Source organism: Theropithecus gelada, chromosome 19 (genome assembly GCF_003255815.1).
Source record: "Theropithecus gelada isolate Dixy chromosome 19, Tgel_1.0, whole genome shotgun sequence".
Classification (NCBI taxonomy): Eukaryota; Metazoa; Chordata; class Mammalia; order Primates; family Cercopithecidae; genus Theropithecus; species Theropithecus gelada.
In genome coordinates this window covers 43,922,685-43,945,783 of record NC_037687.1, presented here as the reverse complement: position 1 = coordinate 43,945,783, position 23,099 = coordinate 43,922,685, and the positions used below count along the sequence as shown (strand labels likewise).

General features: G+C 54.3%; 1 protein-coding gene across 2 annotated transcripts; it reads left to right on the top strand.

The window, feature by feature from the left end:
- The first annotated feature begins 1,055 nt into the window (after positions 1-1,055).
- Positions 1,056-10,766, top strand: LRFN3 (leucine rich repeat and fibronectin type III domain containing 3). 2 transcript variants are annotated; one of them, XM_025369337.1, is made up of 4 exons: positions 1,056-1,145; positions 1,937-2,904; positions 4,963-6,393; positions 10,124-10,766. In XM_025369337.1, exons 3-4 carry the CDS (start codon positions 4,979-4,981, stop codon positions 10,593-10,595), a joined length of 1,887 nt encoding a protein of 628 aa, XP_025225122.1. In that variant the 5' UTR covers positions 1,056-1,145; positions 1,937-2,904; positions 4,963-4,978; the 3' UTR covers positions 10,596-10,766. The 2 variants fall into 2 exon arrangements, with proteins under 2 accessions (XP_025225122.1, XP_025225121.1); XM_025369336.1 differs by lacking the exon at positions 1,056-1,145 and having other exon boundaries at positions 1,837-2,904.
- The last annotated feature ends 12,333 nt before the right edge of the window (positions 10,767-23,099 follow it).

Genomic DNA, 23,099 nt, shown 5'->3' with positions numbered 1-23,099 from the left:
CAAGAGCCTATTCTGAAACCTTCAGCAGAGCTGGGGATGCCAGGGTAGAAGGACCCATAAACTTCTCCCAAGGTCACTTTACTCCTCCATTCAGATGGGAGATCCTGGGGTGGCTTCCAGGACCACTCAGGTTCCCCAGAGTAAGGCCACGTCCCCTTCAGACCACCCAGGCCAAGGTCATGTCCCCTTTGGATCAGGTTCCTAAAATATCATGTCCCCCATGTTGCTATAACCAAGTTCCCAGGCCAGGCTTGTAGATGGTCACTCACAGCCAGCTTTCTGTGACACATCTGCCAGGAGAGCCTGTGATCCGAACCCAGCCTTCCCTCCCCCGTTCTCTCCCAAGCATCAGGACAGGCAGACCCCATTCCTGCAGAGTCAGTTCCATCCAGGGTCTTCTGTGGGGCGGTGAACCTGAGTGGGAAGGGGAGAGGAAGACAGTAGACACATTATAGGGTCAATCTGGCCAGCCCCCGTCTCTACCCCATTTCCTATCTTCTCCCCCATCTCGAGCATATTTGGTCAATGTGTCTTTCTTTTCTTTTCTTTTTGAGACAGAGTCTCACTCTGTTGCCCATGCTGGAGTGCAGCGGTGTGATCCCGGCTCACTGCAACCTGCGCCTCTCAGGTTCCAGCAATTCTCTTGCCTCAGGCTCCTGAGTAGCTGAGATTACAGGCATGTGACACCACGCCCAGGTAATTATTATTTTTATTTTTATTTTATTTATTTATTTAGAGACAGAGCCTCGCTCTGTCCCCCAGGCTGGAGTGCAGTGGCGTGATCTTGGATCACTATAATCTCCACCTCCCGGGTTGGAGCGATTCTCCTGCCTCAGCCTCCCAAGTAGCTGGGATTACAGGTGCCGCCACCACATCAGGCTAATTTTTGTATTTTTAGTAGAGACAGGGTTTCTCCATGTTGGCCAGGCTGGTCTCCAACGCCTGACCTCAAGTGATCCGCCCACCTCGGCCTCCCAAAGAGCCAGGATTACAGGCGTGAGCCACCGCGCCCGGCTGTCAGTGTGTCTTGAAGTCTTTCTCTAATCCCAGATCGCACAAGTTTTCCCTCTTGCAGCCAGAGAAAGGAGCCTTGGGAAGGAGCCCCTCTGGCCTGAAAGATCAAGCCTGTTGCTGGGCATGGGCAGGTAAGGAAACTCCACCCGTGGAAAGGACATTCCAGGGAGGTGGTGCTGAGATAGGGGGGCAGAAAGAAACAGGTCTGGGGGGCCAGTGGCTCTGGAATGAAGCGCTACACTCAAGGCTATGAATGGTTACTGAATGCACATACACACACCATTCTTACAGCCCAGGTGCTGCGTCTTAGAGCGTGAGTGTGTGTGTGTGTCTGTGTGTGCGCGCGCACGCACGTCTCTATCTGTTTCTTTCTCTGACTTGTCCTTATCTCTTGTCACTCCATCTCTCTCTGTGTCTCGCTGTCTCTGTGCATTTCCATGTCTCGAATATGTGTGTTTCAATCTCTCCCTCTGCCTCTTTCCAGTTACTCCTCTCTGTCCATCAATCTAAGCCTGCCCATCTTTTTGTCTGCCTCTCTGTATCTCTGTTCTTCTCTGTCTCTCTGTCTCACAGTCTCTCCATATCCAGGGATTCTCGTTCCCAGCAGCGCCAGGGCGACTCCATGGGAGGTGGGGCCGGGGTGCGTCTTTGAGAGAAGAGGCGGGTGCCTACGCCTTTAAGCGCGGGTGCGCGCGGAGCCTGCGCCTTTAAGCGCGGGTGCGCGCGCGGCCCTGGGTTCCCGGCGAGGAGGCCGCGGGAGCGCCCGGACCCGGCCCTCCAGCCCGGCCCCCGTCCGGCCCCCGCCCCGGCCCTGGCGGGGGAGGGGTCTCTGAACGCGGCCCCTCCCCCCTGCGCCCCTGCCTGCGCTGCGGTGCCTCCATCCCGCGTGTCCCAGTCTGTCTGTCCGTCCCTCCGCTCCCAGGCCTCGCCCCACCCGGCCCTGGGGCTGCCCGGTCGACCCCCTCCCCACCGCAGGCGGTCCCCTCCCTCCGAGTCAGCCTCCGCCGCAGCCCAGGAAGCCAGCCGGGACGCTGCCGCCCCGGACCCCGCGCCCTAACCTCCACCTCGGGGTCCTGCACCCCGAGATTGAACCGGGAGTTCCAGAAACCCGAGCCTGGAACCCTGATCTGGGACCAGCACCCCCAGATCCGGCCGTGGAACCCCAAGATCTGGAGCCTGAACCCCAATATATAGAGCTGGAATCTCAACATCGGTCACTGGGACCTCAACATTTGGAGCCGGAACTCCACAATTTGGAACACAGACCCCAATATTTGGCGCAGAACCCCAATATTTGACATATGAAACCTCAAGCCTGGAGCTGAACTCTGAACTCTGCGCCTGGGACCTTGAAATCTGGGGCTGGATTTCCAGTACTGTACCCTGGAACCCACTCTTGGGGACCTGAACCCTGGGATTCAGGCCTCAAATTCCAAGATCTGGACTGTGGGATTCCAAGGGGCCTGAACCCGAGTTTGGGCCTGAAGTCCTTGCTGCAGACCTGAATGCTGAAATCTGGGACTTGAGACCTCCTAATCTTGACTCAGCACCCCAATATCTGAATGCACCACCCCAGGATCGGATCTCAGACTCTAAACCTCACCGTTTGGCTGCTTAGCATCCCAAGACTGGACCTGAGAGACCCTGACCCTGAACAACCCAAACTGGACCCCTAAAACTGGACCCCAGAGGCCCGATATTTTGGGGTCTGGGACCCTGAGTATTAAAGTCTGGAGACTCCGTTGCCACAGATTTGAGCCTAGTCAGGAGACAGTCCCTCTACAGAAGCCTTGGGGACAGGAAAGGCATGACCAGATGCTCCCTCCAGAGTCCTGACCTCTGACTCCCCTGGAGCTAGAACTCTGCTCCCTGGGGCAGCTTCTAGCTCAGGTAAGGCTGCTGAAACCTCCAGGTGGGGAGGGGCTGGGAGGAGCGTTGTGGCTGCGGGTTACAGTACCAGGCACCCTTTGGCACTCTTGGGGTTTCTCCAGAAAAAAGACATTTCCCTGTGGGTCTGCCTTCAGCTCCTGCTCTGCTCCAAACACTCTCTGGACACTGGCCAGCCCTGCCCCTCTCTGACCTCCCCTGCCCTAGTTCATGGTACCTCCAGGTCTCTGACCCCTGCAACCTTTACAGCCTCTCGCTGTCTGTCCTACCATCTCCACCACCTCTCTTGTCCACCACTCCTCTCTCTGATCTCCTTTCTCCACCTGTCCTCTCAATGGCCATCTCTGTTCTCCTTTTCTCTCTCTGATCATCTTTGTGACACCTCTGTCCACAGGTCCTCTCTCCAGTCGCCTCTGCCTGCTGCTTCTTAGTGACCATTGCTGACATCTGTGTCCACTGTGCCTCTCTAATCATCATTCACCAGCTGTCTTGCTCTTTCTCCACCCCTGAATCTAAGCCTGGGTCTGTGACCGTCCCCATCCATCTTTGACATTGCTGTCCACCACTCTTCTCTCCAGCCGCCTCTGTCCATCTCTCCTCTCCAGCTTCCTCTGGCCACCTTTCCCTTTCTCTAGCCATCTCTCCCACTGCTCTTGCCCTCTTCCCACCCCTGACCCTAACTCCCAGTCTGCAACCCTCTTACCATCTCTGGCCACCTCTCCTCTCTCTCGCTCGCTGATACCCTCTGATCGTCTCTGGCCACCTCTCCTCTCTCTCACTCTCAGCGCTGATGCTTTCTGACCATCTCTGGCCGCCTCTCCTCTCTTTCTCATTCACTGATGCCCTCTGACCATCTCTGGCCACCTCTCCTCTCTCTCTCACTAGCCGATTCCCTCTGATCATCTCAAACATCTCTGCTGCCTTTCCTCTCTCCGATGACCTCTTCCTGCACCATCCTCCTGAGCAGCTGTCCTGGACTCCCACTGACTCTGCCATGTCTGTCCTTTTCCTCCTCTCTGACCGCCTTGCTGGCTTTGGGCCGTTTCTGACCACGTGTCTCTGACATGGTCATCTCCCCCAGATCTGAGCCCAACCCATGCCCTCCCTTCTCTTTGTCCACCACTCATCTTCCTGACCATCTCTAACCCCTTCTCTTCTCTGGTCATATCTGACCACTTCTAATCATTCCTGCCACCCTGGCTGCTCCGTCTCCCCATGGCCAGCTTTGACCATCTCTGACCATGTCTAAAGCCCTCTGGTTTTCCTACCACTCACCCAAACCAGCTGTCATTTCTCTGACCATTTTTTTCTTTTTTCTTTTGGAGAGACAGAGTCTCGCTCTGTTGCCCAGGCTGGAGTGTGGTGGCACAGTCATAGCTCGCTGCAACCTCAAACTCTTGGGCTTAAACTGATCCTCCCACCTCAGCGTCCCACATAGCTAGGGCTACAGGTGGGCGCCACTATGCCCAGCTAATTTTTTTTTTTTTTTGAGACAGAGTCTCATTCTGTCGCCCAGGCTGGAGTGCAGTGGCGCAATCTCAGCTCACTGCAAGCTCCGCCTCCCAGGTTCACATCATTCTCCTGCCTCAGCCTCCCAAGTAGCTGGAACTACAAGTGCCTGCCACCATGCCCGGCTACTTTTTTGTATTTTTAGTACAGACGGGGTTTCACCGTGTTAGCCAGGATGGTCTCGATCTCCTGACCTCGTGATCCGCCCACTTCGGCCTCCCAAAGTGCTGGGATTACAGGCGTGAGCCACCGCGCCCAGCCAACCCCAGCTAATTTTTGAGAACTTTTGTATAATAGATACACGGTCTCACTTTGTTGCCCAGGCTGGTCTTGAACTCCTGGCCTCAAGCCATCCTCCTGCCTCAACCTCCCCAAATGCTGGGATTACAGGTGTGAGCTACTGCGCCTGGCCTTCCTCTGGCTTTTGGTCACATCTGACGGTCTTTGACCAGCCCTTCTGCCCTCAGCCCACTGTGACCTTCTCTCCTGGTCTCAGCCCCCATCCGCTGTAGAACCCCTCTTCTGCCCTCACGCCTCCCCTCTTCCCCACAGGACACTCCTGCCCGCGATGGCCATCCTCCCATTGCTCCTGTGCCTGCTGCCGCTGGCCCCCGCCTCATCTCCACCCCAGTCAGCCACACCGAGCCTGTGTCCCCGCCGCTGCCGCTGCCAGACACAATCGCTGCCCCTAAGCGTGCTGTGCCCAGGGGCAGGCCTCCTGTTCGTGCCACCCTCGCTGGACCGTCGGGCAGCCGAACTGCGGCTGGCAGACAACTTCATTGCCTCCGTGCGCCGCCGCGACCTGGCCAACATGACGGGCCTGCTGCATCTGAGCCTGTCTCGGAATACCATCCGCCACGTGGCCGCTGGCGCCTTCGCCGACCTACGGGCCCTGCGTGCGCTGCACCTGGATGGCAACCGGCTGACCTCACTGGGCGAGGGCCAGCTGCGTGGCCTGGTCAACTTGCGCCACCTCATCCTCAGCAACAACCAGCTGGCAGCGCTGGCAGCCAGTGCCCTGGATGACTGTGCCGAGACGCTGGAGGACCTTGATCTCTCCTACAACAACCTCGAACAGCTGCCCTGGGAGGCCCTGGGCCGCCTGGGCAATGTCAACACATTGGGCCTTGACCACAACCTGCTGGCTTCCGTGCCCGCCGGCGCCTTTTCCCGCCTGCACAAGCTGGCCCGGCTGGACATGACCTCCAACCGCCTGACCACAATCCCACCTGACCCGCTCTTCTCCCGCCTGCCCCTGCTTGCCAGGCCCCGGGGCTCACCCGCCTCTGCCCTGGTGCTGGCCTTTGGCGGGAACCCACTGCACTGCAACTGCGAGCTGGTGTGGCTGCGTCGCCTGGCGCGGGAGGATGACCTCGAGGCCTGTGCATCCCCACCCGCTCTGGGCGGCCGCTACTTCTGGGCGGTGGGCGAGGAGGAGTTTGTCTGCGAGCCACCCGTGGTGACTCACCGCTCGCCACCCCTGGCAGTGCCCGCAGGTCGGCCAGCTGCCCTGCGCTGCCGGGCAGTGGGGGACCCAGAGCCCCGTGTGCGTTGGGTGTCACCCCAGGGCCGGCTGCTGGGCAACTCGAGCCGTGCCCGCGCCTTCCCCAATGGGACGCTGGAGCTGCTGGTCACCGAGCCGGGTGATGGTGGCATCTTCACTTGCATTGCGGCCAATGCAGCTGGTGAGGCCACAGCTGCTGTGGAGCTGACTGTGGGCCCCCCACCGCCTCCTCAGCTAGCCAACAGCACCAGCTGTGACCCCCCGCGGGACGGGGATCCTGATGCTCTCACCCCACCCTCCGCTGCCTCTGCCTCTGCCAAGGCGGCCGACACTGGGCCCTCTACCGACCGTGGCGTCCAGGTGACTGAGCACGGGGCCACAGCTGCTCTCGTCCAGTGGCCGGATCAGCGGCCTATCCCGGGCATCCGCATGTACCAGATCCAGTACAACAGCTCAGCTGATGACATCCTCGTCTACAGGTGCAGGATCCAGGCCCTGGGGTAGCTTGGGTGGGGGAGTGAGGCAAGGGGGAGGGTTGAGGGTACACCTACTAAAACCCTACACTGAAGCACAACTGATAAATGGTGTTGGAAGGTTCCAAAAGAAATCAGGCAGCAAAAGTAAAAGAAATCAGGCAGCAAAAGTAAAAGAAATCAGGCAAGGATAACAAGAATCTGGCAGAAAGGGTCAATGAAATCTGACAGCAGTGATAAAAAGAAGTCAGACAAGAAGGACGAAGTAAATGAGACAGCAAATGTTAAAATAAATCAGGCTACAGGGCTAAAAAAGATCAAGCAATAAGGATAAAAGAAATCAGGCTGCATGGGTAAAAAGAAATTAGGCAGCAAGAATAAATAGTAGTAGCAAACATAAAAAGGAAACCAGGCAGCAGGAGGAGAAAGTAATCAGGGCAGAAGAATAAAATGTTAATGGGCAAGGGTGGGTGGGGGAGATAAGGGGATAAAAATAAATTTCAGTTGTAAAGATAAAGAGAGAAACACCAGGTTTTCCAGATGACAGGACTAGATACTAGCTGGGCTGCAGGAAGAAAAGGAGATCAAACAGGAAAGCACAGGGAGCCCAGAAAAAATGAAATAAGCAGCTCTGTTAGAAAAAGAAATCAGACCAGAGGTTAGAATGAAAATTGCAGGGAGGAGGTTCGATAGAGACTGGGCTTCGGGTGTGTGTGGTGTGAACTATTCCATGTTTTGAGTTCTAATATAGTGACATCCAGATTTTTTCTTTTCTTTTTTTTTTTTGAGACGGAGTCTTGTTTGGTCGCCCAGGCTGGAGTGCAGTGGCGTGATCTCGGCTCACTGCGAGCTCCGCCTCCTGGGTTCACGCCATTCTCCTGCCTCAGCCTCCCAAGTAGCTGGGACTACAGATGCCCGCCACCATGCCCAGCTAATTTTTTTGTATTTTTAGTAGAGACGGGGTTTCACCATGTTAGCCAGGATGGTCTCGATCTCCTGACCTTGTGATCTGCCCACCTCGGCCTCCCAAAGTGCTGGGATTACAGGTGTGAGCCACCGCGCCTGGCCCAGATTTTTTTTTTGAGACAGGGTCTCAGTTTGTCACCCAGGCTGGAGTGCAGTGGTGCAGTCTCTCACTACAACCTCCGCTTCCCGGGTTCAAGCGATTCTCGTGCCTCAGCCTCCCTAGTAGCTGGGATTACAGGCATGCACCACGACACCCAGCTAATGTTCACATTTTATTTTTAGTAGAGATAGGGTTTCACCATGTTGGCCAGGCTGGTCTTGAAGTCCTGATCTCAGATGATCCCTGCCTCAACCTCCCAAAGTGCTGGGATTACAGGTGTGAACCACCGCACCCGGCATAGATTTTTTATTTTCTAAATCAAATCAAACCTAGTTCAAGTTCCTTTTGCCAGGTAAACAGAAATACCCAATTTGCCACACTTGGGGGGGATTTTCTTCTCTCTTCTCTTGTTGCAAACACAGAACCTGGGGTTTACATACTCCAAGAGGTGGCTCAGTCCAACTTGTCCCTCCAAGCTGGAGAGCACTCAGCACATCTGCGGTGACCACATGTGGTCAGCAGTGGTGGCTGTGGACCCAGGTGCTATTGACACCTCTTACCAAAGTTCAACCTTGCATGGATGGACTGCGGCTGTGGGTGAGTCCCTGTCCTCACAACCAGGCTGGGCCAAGGGTGCAGTCCCAAGGCCTGGCTGTAAAGACTGGACCTCCCCAGGGCTGAGGTCTGTGCCTTGGGGACCCAGGTACTTGGGGACCTAGTACCTGGATGTCCTTTCCCTCCCTTGGGGCCAACACCTCAAGAAAAGGCCACATGATTTCCATTTCAGTCCTGGCAACCCACTGAGCTCATTCTACTCCGTTTCTCAGACATGGACGATTCCATGAAAGCCCTGCCCCTGAAAATCACACAGGTCGGCCGGGCGCGGTGACTCACGCCTATAATCCCAGCACTTTGGGAGGCCGAGGCGGGTGGATCACCGGGTCAGGAGTTCGAGACCATCCTGGCTAACACAGTGAAACCCCATCTCTACTAAATTAGCTGAGCGTGGTGGCATGCGCCTGTAGTCCCAGCTACTCAGGAGGCTGAGGCAGGAGAATCGCTTGAACCTGGGAGGCAGAGTTGCAGTGAGCCGAGGCTGCACCACTGCACTCCAGGCTGGGTGACAGAGTGAGACTCCATCTCAAAAAAAGAAAAAGTCACACAAGTCCTGGCCACCTTGCCAGGTGGGGAATGGAATGAATGCTCTCCTAGACAGTCACCCTGCCCCAGGCAACCACGGAGTTCCCTGTACCTCTCTCATTAGAATAGCCTAGGAATAAAACAGGTGACAAGACAAGTCAACTCTCCAACAGCGTGCCCAGCTACAAAAGAAACTATAGTGAAATTGGGTGGTAAGGATTAAATGGAAACAACAAAGAAAAAGATAAATAGAAACCTGCCAACAGAGATAAAAGAGAAGCAGGTGACAGAACTGGGAAGAAATAAGGCAACAGGGAGAAAAAGAAAGCAGCAGTGATGGAGGCACATTAGTTTAATGAAAAGGGAATCAGACGACAGGACTCATTGGAAAATAGGCTATTGATACAGTCATAATAATAAGGCAATAGGGCTAGGGGGACATTTATTGGCAGGTTACAAGGAAATCGGTCAGTAGGGGTACAGGGAGATCAGGTGGTTCGATTGGAGAGAATCCTAGCTGTACACTAGAGGAAAATCAGGCAGCTGGAAAAGGGAAATTTGGCATAGGCTGCAGGAAATAGGGGAACCAGAGGGAAATTGGCAAGGGTCTGGAGGAGACTGGGAGGTACAATGTGAGGGAAATTGGATGGGGGGTGGCTAGAAGACAAAAGGATTAAATTAGAGGAAAATTGGACAGGGTTAAAGCAAAACTGGGTGGTGAACTGGAGAGATGACTGGCAGTGGGGCCAGAGTGAAATCAGGCAGAGGATTGGGGCAAAATTGGGCAGGGAAGCTGGAGCAGAGCTGGGCTGCAGACTGGAGGGAAATTGCATGGGCAGTGCAAAAGGAAAATTGGGCAGTTGGGTATAAAATGAAACTGGCAAGGTGTGGTGGCTCACGCCTGTAATCCCAATACTTAAGGAGGCCAAGGCAGGAGGCTGGACTGCCTTGAAGCCAGGAATTTGAGGCCAGGAGTTTGAGACCAGCCTGGGCAATATAGCAAGAGCCCATCTCTACAAAAAACATTTTTTAAATTAGCTGAGCATGGTAGTGCATGCCTGTAGTTCCAGCTACTCAGGAGGCTGAGGCGGGAGGATGACTTGAGTCCAGGAGTTAGAGGCTGCAGTGAGCCATGATCATGCCACTGCACTCCAGCTTGGACAACAGAGCAAGACCCTGTTTCTAAGAAAACAGAAAAAAAGAAACAGGATGGATTGGAAGAACTCATGTGGTGAGCTGTTAAAGAAATTGGGTGGTGGGACTAGAGTGAAATTGGGCAGCAGCCCATGAGGATATGTGAGAGGATGGGCTAGAGTGAAATTGGCCAGCACTGGAGGGATATCAGTCAGGTGGCTGAATCGGATGTCAGACCAAAGGGAAATGGGGTGGTGGTGAGAGGGAGCTCATTGGGTAGAATGAAATGAGGCAGTAGACTGGTGGGAAGCCTAGCCCCGCGGGGAGTTTGGTGAGGGAAGCACAGGATGGGGGCTGGGCAGCCTGAGACCTGACCCCCACTTGCCTGCCCTGCAGGATGATCCCGGCGGACAGCCGCTCGTTCCTGCTGACGGACCTGGCGTCGGGCCGGGCCTACGACCTGTGCGTGCTCGCCGTGTACGAGGACAGCGCCACGGGGCTCACAGCCACACGGCCTGTGGGCTGCGCCCGCTTCTCCACCGAACCCGCGCTGCGGCCATGCGGGGCGCCGCACGCTCCCTTCCTGGGCGGCACGATGATCATCGCGCTGGGCGGCGTGATCGTGGCCTCGGTACTGGTCTTCATCTTCGTGCTGCTGATGCGCTACAAGGTGCACGGCGGCCAGCCCCCCGGCAAGGCCAAGACTCCCGCGCCTGTCAGCAGCGTTTGCTCCCAGACCAATGGCGCCCTGGGCCCCACGCCCACGCCCGCCCCGCCTGCCCCTGAGCCGGCGGCGCTCAGGGCCCACACCGTGGTCCAGCTGGACTGCGAGCCCTGGGGGCCCGGCCACGAACCTGTGGGACCCTAGCCAGGCGCCCCCCCTCTGAGGCTTCTCTGGCCCCACGGACAGCAGGACCCGGACATCCTGTGGGACCTGGCCTCAGACTCACCAAATTGCTCATGGTTTTTAAAACTCTGATGGGGAGGGTGTCGGGGACACAGGTCACAACAAGAAAGTCCTATTTTTCTAAGCTTGGGCCTAGACCCTTGCCCTCGTCTCTGTCTATGGGGGTTGGGGGACGGAGCAGGGGTCTGGAGCTGGGGAATGCCTCCTTTGGGGAGAGACATCCCCCACCCCACCCTGCCCAGTTCAGTCTGAGGACGCTGGAGGAGGCTGAGGATGGCGATCCATTCAGATAATAGATGTTCCCTGTGTGTTCGCTCTGGGCATGCCCTGGGTTGGGGGATGCTGTGGTGATCCAGACAGCCCTGAGCCCTGCCCACAGGGGCCTAAAGTCAAATGGGAGACAGACACATCCCTAGACAGTGATAGCCCAGAGTGACCAGGGATGTGGGGATGAGGGAAGCCTGGGGGATTGTGACAGTCCAGAAGAGGTACCCTGCTCAGCCCCAGGTGTGGTCAGGGAGGGCTTCCTGGAGGAGGACACATGTGATCTGAGAATGACATTTAAAGGAGATAACTGGGCAAAGAGCAGAAGGAAAGCTCTTTCAGGCAGAGGGCACAGCACAAGCAAGGTGGTGGTGTGCCCTGGGCACTGGGGGTGCTATGGTAGAGGTGAGGCAGGAGGGTTGAGCAGGGTCTAGGACCTCCAGGCTGAGGAGCTCAGACTGTGGCCTGATGGTACTGGGGAGCCATGGAGGGTTGTATGCAAGGGAGGGATGGGGTCAGATTGGGGCTTTAGGAAGATCCTTCTAGTGCTCTGAGGAGGGTGGACCCAAGGGGAAGACTGAAGCTGGGAGCTCCAGGGGAGGCTGGGGCAGGGACCTGGGTGCGTGAGGACAATGTTGGATCAGCTGAGCTGGGGGACAAGAAAAGGGAGTGGGTTGATAGAGACACTCGGGAAGCTGTGGGAAGCTAAGGCAGTGGGTTATGGAGCTGTGGGGCCGTGGGGTGGGGCAGGGAGACGGTGGGGACTGCCCTGATATAGGACCAGGGAGGAGGAGCAGGTTTGGGAAAGATGATATGCCTGGTGGGGAACTTGGTAGATGTAGGGGCCCTGAGGATGTCCAGGGTGTGGCATTCAGGAGGCTGCAAGAACCCTGGTCTGAGGCTGAAGCTGGGAACAGAAATGAGGGCTTTGTCAGCAGAGATGGGAACTGACACTGCTGGGGTTAAGACAGCCTCTTGTGGGGGGTGGTTCCAAGTCCCCACTATGGGACTTTTTTTTTTTTAAAGAGATGGGGTCTCGCTCTATTGCCCAGGCTGATCCCAAACTGGCCTCAAGTGATCCTCCCTCCTCAGCCTCCTGGATTGCTGGGATTACAGGTGTGAGCCACTGCCCCTGGCTAGGGACTTTCCATATTTAAGGGTGATGCAAAGAAAAACCTAACAAAGACTAAACAAGAACAGCAGGGAGAGGGGCAGGGGGAAGAAGACCAAGCAATTCAGACCCAAGAGACTCTTGTGTGCAATGATATAAATAAAGGCTGTGGTGACCCCCCGGAGAGCAGTGTTAGGGGGTCAGTTGGGGCAGACGGCAGATTCAGGTGATTTGAGAGGAGGGGGTAAGAAAGTGTAGCTAGAGGGTGCAGCCCCTGTCAACCTGTGGGCCTGGAGTCTGGGTTGATCTGGAACTTTCAGCCTGGTGTCTCTGCAGGGCGGGTCCTTACTCTGTCTTGCGCTGCCCTAGGCCCCATGGCACACCAAGCCTGGAGGTTTGTAGTACCAAACCCTGGCCTAGGAGATGTTGAGCATCCTTGGAGATCCAGGAATGGGGTTGGCAGTAAGAGGAATAGCATCCCCTGAACTCAGGGCTTCACTAGTGATGTCCCCAGAGGCAGGAGTGTGGAGGAAACCTGGGGTCTGTCACCTGGAGGGACACTGGCGTGAGGGCATGGTAAAGAGAACCCAAGATGAACTGGCCCTACTCATGACTTGAGGTACATGACCGTGACCTCACGCGATCACACATCCTAGATTCTGCCACAGCTTTTCTGGGGGATCTAGGCCTTGAACATACTATGCCATGAGTCATGGGGCCAGCCTGAGTCCTGGGGTACCTGGTCTGACCACCCCTCACTCCCCAAGGCCCCAGCAGCATCATGAGGTCCTTCTTCTTGTTCGTTAGCCTTGGACAGCTGAAGTAAGGTGAGGTCATCAAGAAGAGTGAGGGCATGAGTCTTGGGGAAAGGGGTCTAGGAGCGGGGACATGGTGGCTCGAGCCTGTGGTCCCAGCTACTCGGGAGGCTAAGGCAGGAGGATCACTTGAGCCCAGGAGTTCGAGGCTGCAGTGAGCTAGGATTGCGCCACTGCACTCTAGCCTGGGCCATAGAGCGACACCCTGTCTCCAAAAAAATAGAAAAGGAGGCCGGGCGCGGTGGCTCAAGCCTGTAATCCCAGCACTTTGGGAGGCCGAGACGGGCGGATCACGAGGTCAGGAGATCAAGACCATCCTGTCTAACACGGTGAAACCCTGTCTCTACTAAAAAATACAAAAAAACTAGCTGGGCGAGGTGGTGGGCACCTGCAGTCCCAGCTACTCCCAAGGCTGAGGCAGGAGAATGGCGTAAACTCGGGAGGTGGAGCTTGCAGTGAGCTGAGATCCAGCCACTGCACTCCAGCCTGGGCGACAGAGCGAGACTGCGTCTCAAAAAAATAAAATAAAATAAAATGAAAAGAAAGAAAGAAAAGGAGCTTAGGGAGGGAGGATAGTCGTGGGGGCCTAGGGCTGTCTACAATTACCAGTTGCTCCCATGAGGGGGAGCCAGAGGGCACTGTTCCTAAATCCTCTTTTTTTTTTTTTTTTTGAGACGAAGTCTCGCTCCTGTCGCACCCGGAGTGGAGTGCAATGGCGCGATCTCGGCTCACTGCAACCCCCGTCTCCTGGGTTCAAGCGATTCTTCTGCCTCAGCCTCTTGAGTAGCTGGGATTACAGGCGCCTGTCACCACACCCGACTAATTTTTTTATTTCTCCGTGTTGGCCAGAATGGTCTTGATCTCTTAACCTCGTGATCCACCCGCCTCAGCCTCCCAAAGTGCTGGGATTACAGGTGTGAGCCACCGCGCCCGGCCCTAAACCCTCATTTTTAAATGTGAGCAATCCTTGCTGTGTGCGGTGTGCTGGGGATTCATTGCTGAACAAATACAGCACAGGCGCTGCCTTCGCAGGGCTCAGCATTTGGTGGTGACAAATGGTTTCTGAGGTTTTTTTTTTTTTTTAAAGACAGAGTCTCGATGTCGCCCAGGCTGTAATGCAGTGGCGCAATCATGGCTCACTACAGCCTCCACCTCCCAGGCTCAAGTGATCCTCCCACCTCAGCCTCCCAAGTAGCTGGGATTATGGGCATGTGCCACCACACCCAGCTAATTTTTATATTTTTGTAGAGATAGGGGTCTCACTATGTTTGCAGACTGGTCTTGAACTCCTGCCCTCAAGTGGTTCTCCTTCCTTGGCCTCCCACAGTGCTGGGATTACAGATCTGACCATAGATGTTAAATAATCACACCAGCAAGTGTAAGCATCTGCGGTGACCAAGGGGCGCCATGCAGGAGACACATACAGAAGTGCGCGACCCTGTAACCAGGGGCCCTGACCTAGCAAGAGAGATTGAAGAGGCTTCCTGGAGGAGGGGAGGCCTGGCTGAGACCTGAAGGATGTGCAGGTTGGAGTTAACCACGAAAGGAGTGGGAAGGGTATTCCGTGCAAATGGAACAGCCTGTGCTGAGGGAAGTAGAGGAGGGAAGGGAAGAGAGTGACCTTGGGTTGAGGCTGGAGAGCAGGAAGGGAGCCGATGACGCAGGACCCCATAGGCTGCTGGGAGGAGTCTGGATTGTCCTCTTAAGTGGCATGAGAAGCTGTTGAAGGGTTTTTTGGGGTTTGTTGTTTTTTTACACGGAGTCTCATTGTCGCCTAGGCTGGAGGGCAGTGGCACAATCTCGGCTCACTGCAACCTCTGCTACCTGGGTTCAAGTGATTCTGCCTCAGCCTCCCGAGTAGCGGGGATTACAGGTGCCCCGCCACCACGCCCAGCTAATTTTTGTATTTTTAGTAGAGACTGCTTCACCATGTTGGCCAGGCTGGTCTCGAACTCCTGACCTCGTGATCTACCTGCCTCGTCCTCTCAAAGTGTTGGGATTACAGGTGGCATGAGCCACTCTGCCTGGCCCATTGAAGGGTTTTGAGGTCTAATGAGAGTAGCAGTCTCTGACCTCAAGGAAGCTCTGGGGGGGTAGAAGGATACTGCAACAGTCCAAGCAGAAGGGTGATCGGGACCAAGTTGGTGCCTGAAGTGGTTGAAGAGAGATTTGAGATGACCTTACCAGAGGCCCCCGCCCCCCATGCAGCAGAAAGTGTGCCCTACTGTACGCTACCCAGTTCTCCAGAAAGATTGCAGAGAGACAAGAAGAAGAGTTGTGAGACACTGGGCTCTGATATCCACAGCCCCACCCCTTAGATGGGGGAGCTGACTTCTGTGTAGCATGGGAATGACGGACCTTTTCCAGGCTCAAGTAGCAGGCAGACAGTGGATGGAGGCTGAGAGGCAGTGGCCGTGGGTGGTCAGGGGGAATGTGGACACAGGAAATGCAGGGCTGGAAGGGGGACACACACTTGGTAGTAGCTTATTACAAATTTGGAAGCAGGAAGGATGGGAGGAGGGCAGGCTGGTCCCTCTAGCATGGGTCCCCCATGTTCCCCCACAGCATGCCTGGACCACCCCACCCCCCTGCAAAAACACATACACACCATCACGTGTATCTAGGATTTAAAGTCAAAATGTTGCTTGTCACCGGGACTGGTGGCTCATGCCTGTAATCCCAGCACTTTGGGAGGCCGAGGTGGGCGGATCACGAGGTCAGGAGATTGAGACCATCCTGGCTAACACGGTGAAACCTCGTCTCTACTAAAAATACAAAAAAAATTAGCGGGGTGTGGTGGCGGGCGCCTGTAGTCCCAGCTACTGGGGAGGCTGAGGCAGGAGAATGGTGTGAACCCGGGAGGCGGAGCTTGCAGTGAGCCGAGCCTGGGCGACAGAGCGAGACTCCTGTCTCAAAAAAAAAAAAAGTTACCTGTCAGCCAGGCACAGTGGCTCATGACTGTAATCCCAGTGCTTTGAGAGGCCACGCTCAGGGAGGATTGCTTGAGCCCAGGAGTTCAAGACCAGCCTCTTTCAATTCCGTGGACCCCCTGAGGTGCACTTCACTCTCCCCAGCCCTCTGCATAAAACAGCAATTCCTTAGGGACTTTAATTTCCCCCAAAATGCTGTGGCCTCCCAGGCAACATAGCCATACCCCATCTCTACAAATAATAATAATTAGCTTGTCCAACTGCCCAGCTAAGTCCATCAATTTCCTGAGCTCAGGGAGTACGACTACTTCTACTGTCAATTCCTCATCTGCCTTTGACCCTGCAGTTTTTAGACCAAAGCTCCGGCTGCTGGAGCATTTTCTTAAAGTGACTGTAGTCCCAATACCAGGATTCTCCCCTGTCTGTGTACTGCCAGATCCAACCCGTGTGTCTTGGGGTGGCTAAATCTGACAAAGGCCCTGAATATCTGGGGACACCTGTGATCTCCTGCAAGGCTGAGGCTAATGCCACACTTTTGCAGCTCTTTGCATGGGCACATATGTGAGAGAATCAGATAAAAGGTGCTCCCCAAAAGCATGTTTCTGTTCAGGGTGGAACCTGGGCCTGCCTCCTGCCTTTGGGTCCTCCCTGATGGGGAGGACCTCATACCTCGCAAAAGCAAGGAGAGGTATCAGTGCTTCCTGTTGTCCTGACCTGTGCGGAGTGACACTGGGAACACTGTGGTGACCAACACAGCCCTAGCCCTTGCCCTCAGAGTTCTAGTTCAAGGCTGGGAGCAGTGGCTCACGCCCGTAATCCCAACACTTTGGGAAGCCAAGGCAGGTGGGTCACTTGAGGTCAGGAGTTCGCGACCAGTCTGGCCAACATGGTGAAACCCCATCTCTACTAAAAATACAAAAATTAGTGGGGTGTGATGGCAGGCACCTATAATCCCAGCTACCTGGGAGGCTTGATCTTAGCCAAAAGGCCAAGAAACCTTCTGAGGTTTCTGACTGGGCCTGGGATGGGAGATGGGGAGACAGTCCAAGATTTCCTGAGGCAGGGCTAACTTTACGGCAGTGTGACTATGGGGTTGCATCATGCCCCAAACTTAGAAGGACCCTATGCTTGTTTTAATGCCCTGCTGTCAGCATCTTGAAATTATTACAAAAGCCAAGAGAGGGCCAGGCGCAGTGGCTCACGCCTGTAATCCCAACACTTTGGGAGGATGAAGCAGGCGAATCATCTGAGGTCAAGAGTTCAAAACCAGCCTGGCAAACATGGCGAAAACCCGTCTCTACTAAAACTACAAAAAATTACCCAGACGTGGTGGCAGTAATCCCAGCTACTTGGGAGGCTGAGGCAGGAGAATCGCTTGAACCCGGAAGGCGGAGGTTGCAGTGAGCCCAGATCCTGCCACCACACTCTCGCCTGGGTGACAGAGCGAGACTCCGTCTTAAAAAAAAAAAAAAGGCCGGGCGCGGTGGCTCAAGCCTGTAATCCCAGCACTTTGGGAGGCCGAGACGGGCAGATCACGAGGTCAGGAGATCGAGACCATCCTGGCGAACAGGGTGAAACCCCGTCTCTACTAAAAAATACAAAAAACTAGCCGGGCGAAGTGGCGGGCGCCTGTAGTCCTAGCTACTCGGGAGGCTGAGGCAGGAGAATGGCGTGAACCCGGGAGGCGGAGCTTGCAGTGAGCTGAGATCCGGCCACCGCACTCCAGCCTGGGCGACAGAGCCAGACTCAGTCTCAAAAAAAAAAAAAAAAAAAAAAAAAAAGCCAACAGAGGAAGAGGAAGGGAAAGGACTGCAAGCTCGAAGAATGAGCCAGAATTCAGTGTGGCTGGAGCACCATGGGAGAAGGGCACTGTGGGGCCATGGAGGGTGGAGGGTGATAAGGTGGAGGGACAGGGTCAGGCTTGCACTTTAGAAAAATCCATCTGGGCCGGGCGCGGTGGCTCAAGCCTGTGGTCCCAGCACTTTGGGAGGCCGAGGCGGGCAGATCACGAGGTCAGGAGATCAAGACCATCCTGGCTAACATGGTGAAACCCCGTTTCTACTAAAAATACCAAAAAAAAAAAAAATTAGCCGGTGTGGTGGTGGGCGCCTGTAGTCCCAGCTATTCAGGAGGCTGAGGCAGGAGAATGGCGTGAACCCGGGGGGCGGAGCTTGCAGTGAGCCGAGATCGCGCCACTGCACTCCAGCCTGAGCCAGAGTGCGAGACTCCGTCTCAAAAAAAAAAAGAAAAATCCATCTGGCAACCGGGTGGAGTGGCTCACACCTGTAATCCCAGCACTTTGGGAGGCCAAGACGGGCGGACCACCCGAGGTCGGGAGTTGGATACCAGCCTGACCAACGTGGAGAAACCCTGTCTGTACTAAAAATACAAAATTAGCCGGGCGTGGTGGCACATACCTGTAATCCCAGCTACTTGGGAGGCTGAGGCAGGAGAATCACTTCCGGGAGGCGGAGGTTGCGGTGAGCCGAGATTGCACCATTGCACTCCAGCTTAGGCAACAAGAGCGAAACTCCGTCTCAGAAAAAAAAAGAAAGAAAGATCCGTCTAGCTGCCATGGAGAGGGTGGATGGGGGCACGTGGCCAGGGAGAAGATGGGGGACTCGGCTTCCTGTGGAAGGGACTGGGAGTGTCGGTGATACTGAGGAGGAGAGGCCAGCGTGGCCAGGTTTACCAGAACCTTAACTGCTTGGGTAACAGACATCCCAATGCAGGAGATGGGCTGGGAGACCCCAAAACCACAGGATGAACCCAGAGCCTCATTTTCGCTTGCAAATTTCTACTGTGGGTGACGGGGGATGCAGAAGGGTAGGTTACAGAATGTCACTCACTGGTAAGTACTTGAAAATCTTTTACTATGAAAACTCACATGGATAGACTGATGGAGGTGAATACAAAATTGGCAAGAATTTTGAGTATAAAATGTGAGATTTCAAAGGACTTTCTTCTGGGTATGTTCTGGCTTCAACTCCATGGACCCCGTGGGGCTCACTTCACTCTCCCCAGCCCTCTGGGTAAAACAGCAGTTCCTTGGGAACGTCCTCTTCAGCTTCCCCCTAACTGCTTTGGCCCCGGGGAGCTGGGAACGAGCCCCTTCCTGCTTCTTTACTCACATTCGGGGACATCGACCCCTAACACCTGTTTTTCTTCTCTGTTGACAACCTTCATATTTCTTTTACTTTTTTAATTTTTTGAGACGGAGTCTCACTCTGTTATCCAGGCTGGGTTGCAATGGTGAGATCTCTGCTCACCACAACCTCCGCCTCCCTGGTTCAAGCGATTCTCCTGCCTCAGCCTCCCGAGTAGGTGGGACTACAGACGTGTGCCATCATGCCTGGCTAATTTTTGTATTTTTAGTAGCGACGGGGTTTCACCATGTTGGCCAAGCTGATCTCAAACTCCTGACCTGGTGATCCACCCTCCTCAGCCTCCCAAAGTGTTGAGTTTATAGGCCTGAGTCAACTCACCATGTTACAACCTCCATATTTCCATCCTCAACCCCAGTATCTCTCCTAAGCCCAGACCTGGCTTACCTCAGCTTCCCAGACCCCTCTTCTTGGACATCCCCTGGGGCCCCACACACGCACTGGATCCCACACCCACCTCAGCTTCTTCCCGGACCCATGCCTCCTCCTAGGTCCTGTCTGGGACAGCAACCCCCATTTAGCCTCCTGAATGTCTCCCACCTCCCCTTACTCCCTGCCCTGGCCCCATCCTGGGCTAGCCCCATCTGGGTCCTTGCACTGGGCTCCTGGCCTCAGTCTCTTCTCTGGTCCAGGATCTTCCTAAAGCCAAACCCTCCTCTGCATAGACACCCCCTTGGCTCCCCAGGGTTCCTGGGACAGTCTGAGCTCCTCAGCCTCTAGCATCCCAGCCCTTCCCACGCCATCCCTCTTCCCCAGCTCTGTTTCTAGCACATATGTTTGTTCCCCACCTCAGGCTGGAAGGAAACACTAACCACATCCTCTGCTTGTGATGAAGGAGGATCTTAAGCAAGTGACATATGAAGCTATTGAAGGAAAGCGGGTTCCGGCTGGGCGTGATGGCTCACGCCTGTAATCCCTGCACTTTGGGAGGCCAAGTTGGAGAGATCACTTGAGACCAGGAGTTCGAGATCAGCCTGGCCAACATGGTGAAACCCTGTCTCTACTAAAAATACAAAAATTAGCTGGGCGTGGTGGCACGTGCCTGTAATCCCAGATACTCAGGAGGCTGAGGCAGGAGCATCGCTTGAACCCAGAAGGCGGAGGTTATAGTGAGCTGAGATCGCCCCATTGCACTCCAGCCTGGGTGACAGAGTGAGACTCTGTCTCAAGAGAAAAAAAAAGAAAGAACATGGGTTCCTTCTTGAATGCTCCCCTTATTCCCCCCACCAAAGGTAATGTTCTGGGGGAGAAGGAAGCCTGAGTGCACCTCCTAGCATCTGGGAGAGAGGCAGTTGGAAATGGTACCCAGGGTCCCTTGCTTCTCAATTTCTAGAGATCCAGCCTTGCCCTCCTCTCTGAGATCCTCCTGGAAGGCTGTAGCTCCATTGTTCTCAGCTTCTGGGAAGCTGAAAGGAGGTTCTGGGAAGAAGAAAGTGATGTACAGGCCGTTGTTTTCCCACGGGAACCTCTGTCCTCAAATCCTCCAGACCTCCACATCCAGGCATCTGGTGCCGTCTCCTGCCTCTGCCTCTGGTCACTTCCACAATCCAGGAGCCCAGGCCTCTAGCTTCCTCCTTCCCCAAACTCAGGAGTTCAGGTCTGCAGTCCCCTCCTTCCTCAGGCACAGAAGCCCCATCTCCACTCCCCTCTGTCCTCAGAACACAGGTTCCCAGCCCCCTTCCTAGGATCCTCAAGTTCAAAACAGGCTGAAAACTTGTCTCTCAACAGGCTCAGGAGTCCCGCCCCTCTCCCACCGGGCCCACCACCTCTTTTCTAATTTTTAAATTTATTTTTATTTTTATTTTTTAGACAGAGTCTCGCTCTGTCACCCAGGCTGGAGTGCAGTGGCACAATCTCAGCTCACTGCAGCCTCTGCCAGGTTCAAGCAATTGTCCTGCCTCAGCCTCCCAAGTAGCTGGGACTACAGGCAGCTGCTGCCAAGTCCAGCTAATTTTTTTGTATTTTTAGTAGAGACGGTGTTTCACCTTCTTAGCCAGGGTGGTCTCGATCTCCTGACCTCATGATCCACCTGCCTCAGCCTCCCAAAGTGCTAGGATTACAGGCATGAACCACCATGCCTGACCTTTTTTATTTTTGGAGACTGGGCCTCACTCTGTGACCCAGGCCAGAGTCCAGTGGCACTATCTCAGCTCACTGCAGCCTTGATCTCCCTGGGTCAAGCGATCCTTCCACCTCAGCCTCCTGAGTAGCTGGGACTGCAGGTGTGTGCCACCACACCCAGCTGTGCCCCTCTTGTCTTAAGATGGTCTTCAGGTCTCAGCTTCTTCAGCTTGTGCCTTCAGTCCCTTATTCTGTCTAAGAAACTTAGATCCCTCACTTTCCAAATGCAACCACTTCCCCAATATTCAAAGGTCTTCCTCCGATGCTGGGTGCACTGGCTCACACCTGTAATCGCAGCACTTTGGGAGACTGAGGAGGAGGGTGGATCACCTGAAGTCACGAGTTCGAGACCAGCCTGGCCAACATGTGACACCCTGTCTCTACTCAAAATAAAAAAATTAGATGGGCATAGTGGCACCCACCTGTAGTCTCAGCTACTCGGAAAACTGAGGCAGGAGAATTGCTTGAACCTGGAAGGCAGAGGTTGCAGTGAGCCAAGATCACGCCACTGCATTCCAACCTGGGCAACAGAGCAAGATTCCATTAAAAAAAAAAAAGGGGGCCAGGCACGGTGGCTCACACCCGTAATTCCAGAACTTTGGGAGGCCAAGGCGGGCGGATCACCTGAGGTCAGGAGTTCGAGACCAGCCTGACCAACATGGAGAAACCCAATCTCTACTAAAACTACAAAATTAGCGAGGCATGGTGGTGCATGCCTGTAATTCCAGCTACTCAGGAGGCTGAGGCAGGAGAATCGTCTGAAGCCGGGAGGCAGAGGTTGAGGTGAGCTGAGATTTCACCATTGCATTCCAGCCTGGTCAACAAGAACGAAACTCCATCTTAAAACAAAACAAAAACAAAAACAAAAACAAAAACAAAAGAAGGCTTTCTCGTAATAAATTGCTTTCTTGTCTGTCTTTGGTCTTTTTTTTTTTTTTTTTTTCCCAGCTTTATTGAGATACAATTCAATGGATTTGAGTATATTCAGAGTTGTGCAACCTAACACCACAGGCTAACTGTAGGATATTTTCATCACCCTGAAAAGAAACCCTACACCCAGCCGGGCACGATCCTTCATGCCTGTAATCCCAGCACTTTGGGAGGCCAAGGCGGGTGGATCACAAGGTCAGGAGATTGAGACCATCCTGGCTAACATGGTGAAACCCCGTCTCTACTAAAAATACAAAAAATTAGCCCGGCGTGGTGGTGGGCATCTGTCGTCCCAGCTACTCGGGAGGCTGAGGCAGGAGAATGGCGTGAACCCAGGAGGTGGAGCTTGCAGTGAACCTAGACTGCGCCACTGCACTCCAGCCTGGACGACAGAATGAGACTCCATCTCAAAAAAAAAAAAGAAAGAAAGAAACCCTGCACCCATTAACAGTTAATCCATTCCACCTACAGCCAGCCTAGGCAACCACTAATCTTTCTGCCTATTCTGGACACTTCATATGAATGAAATCATCATGTGATCTTTTGTGACTGGCTTCTTTCACTTAACATTTCCAAGGTTTATCCATGTTTAGCATATATCAGTATATCAGTCCTTCGTTTCTTTTTAGTGCCAAATAATGGTTATGGGCCTGGGGTAGAATTGCTAAATCATGCAGCAGCTGTGTTTCATCTTTTGAGGAACTGACAGTCTGTTTCCTGAAGTGGCTGCACCGTTTTACATTCCCACCAACAATGTATGAGGGTTCCAATTTCTGCACATCTTCACCAACACTTGTTATTATTTCTCTTTTTAATTACAGCCATTCTAGTGAATGTGAAGTGATATCTCATAGTTTTTTGTTTGTTTGTTTGTTTCAGACAGAGTCTCACTCTGTCATCCAGACTAGAGTGCAGTAGGCACAATCACAGCTCACTGCAACCTCCACTTCCTGGGTTCAAGTGATTCTCCTGCCTCAGCCTCCCCAGTAGCTGGGACTGCAGGCATGCACCACCACACCTGGTTAATTTTTGCATTTTTAGTAGAGATGAGGTTTCACCATGTTGGCCAGGCTGGTCTCTAACTCCTGACCTCAAGTGATCCACCTACCTTGGCCTCTTAAAATATTGGG

Excerpts from the sequence above, each read along its gene's own strand:
- LRFN3 (XM_025369337.1), top strand. The coding sequence starts at position 4,979 with ATGGCCATCCTCCCATTGCTCCTGTGCCTGCTGCCGCTGGCCCCCGCC. Across the intron at positions 6,394-10,123 it reads GATGACATCCTCGTCTACAG|GATGATCCCGGCGGACAGCC; the intron begins GTGCAGGATCCA and ends CCTGCCCTGCAG.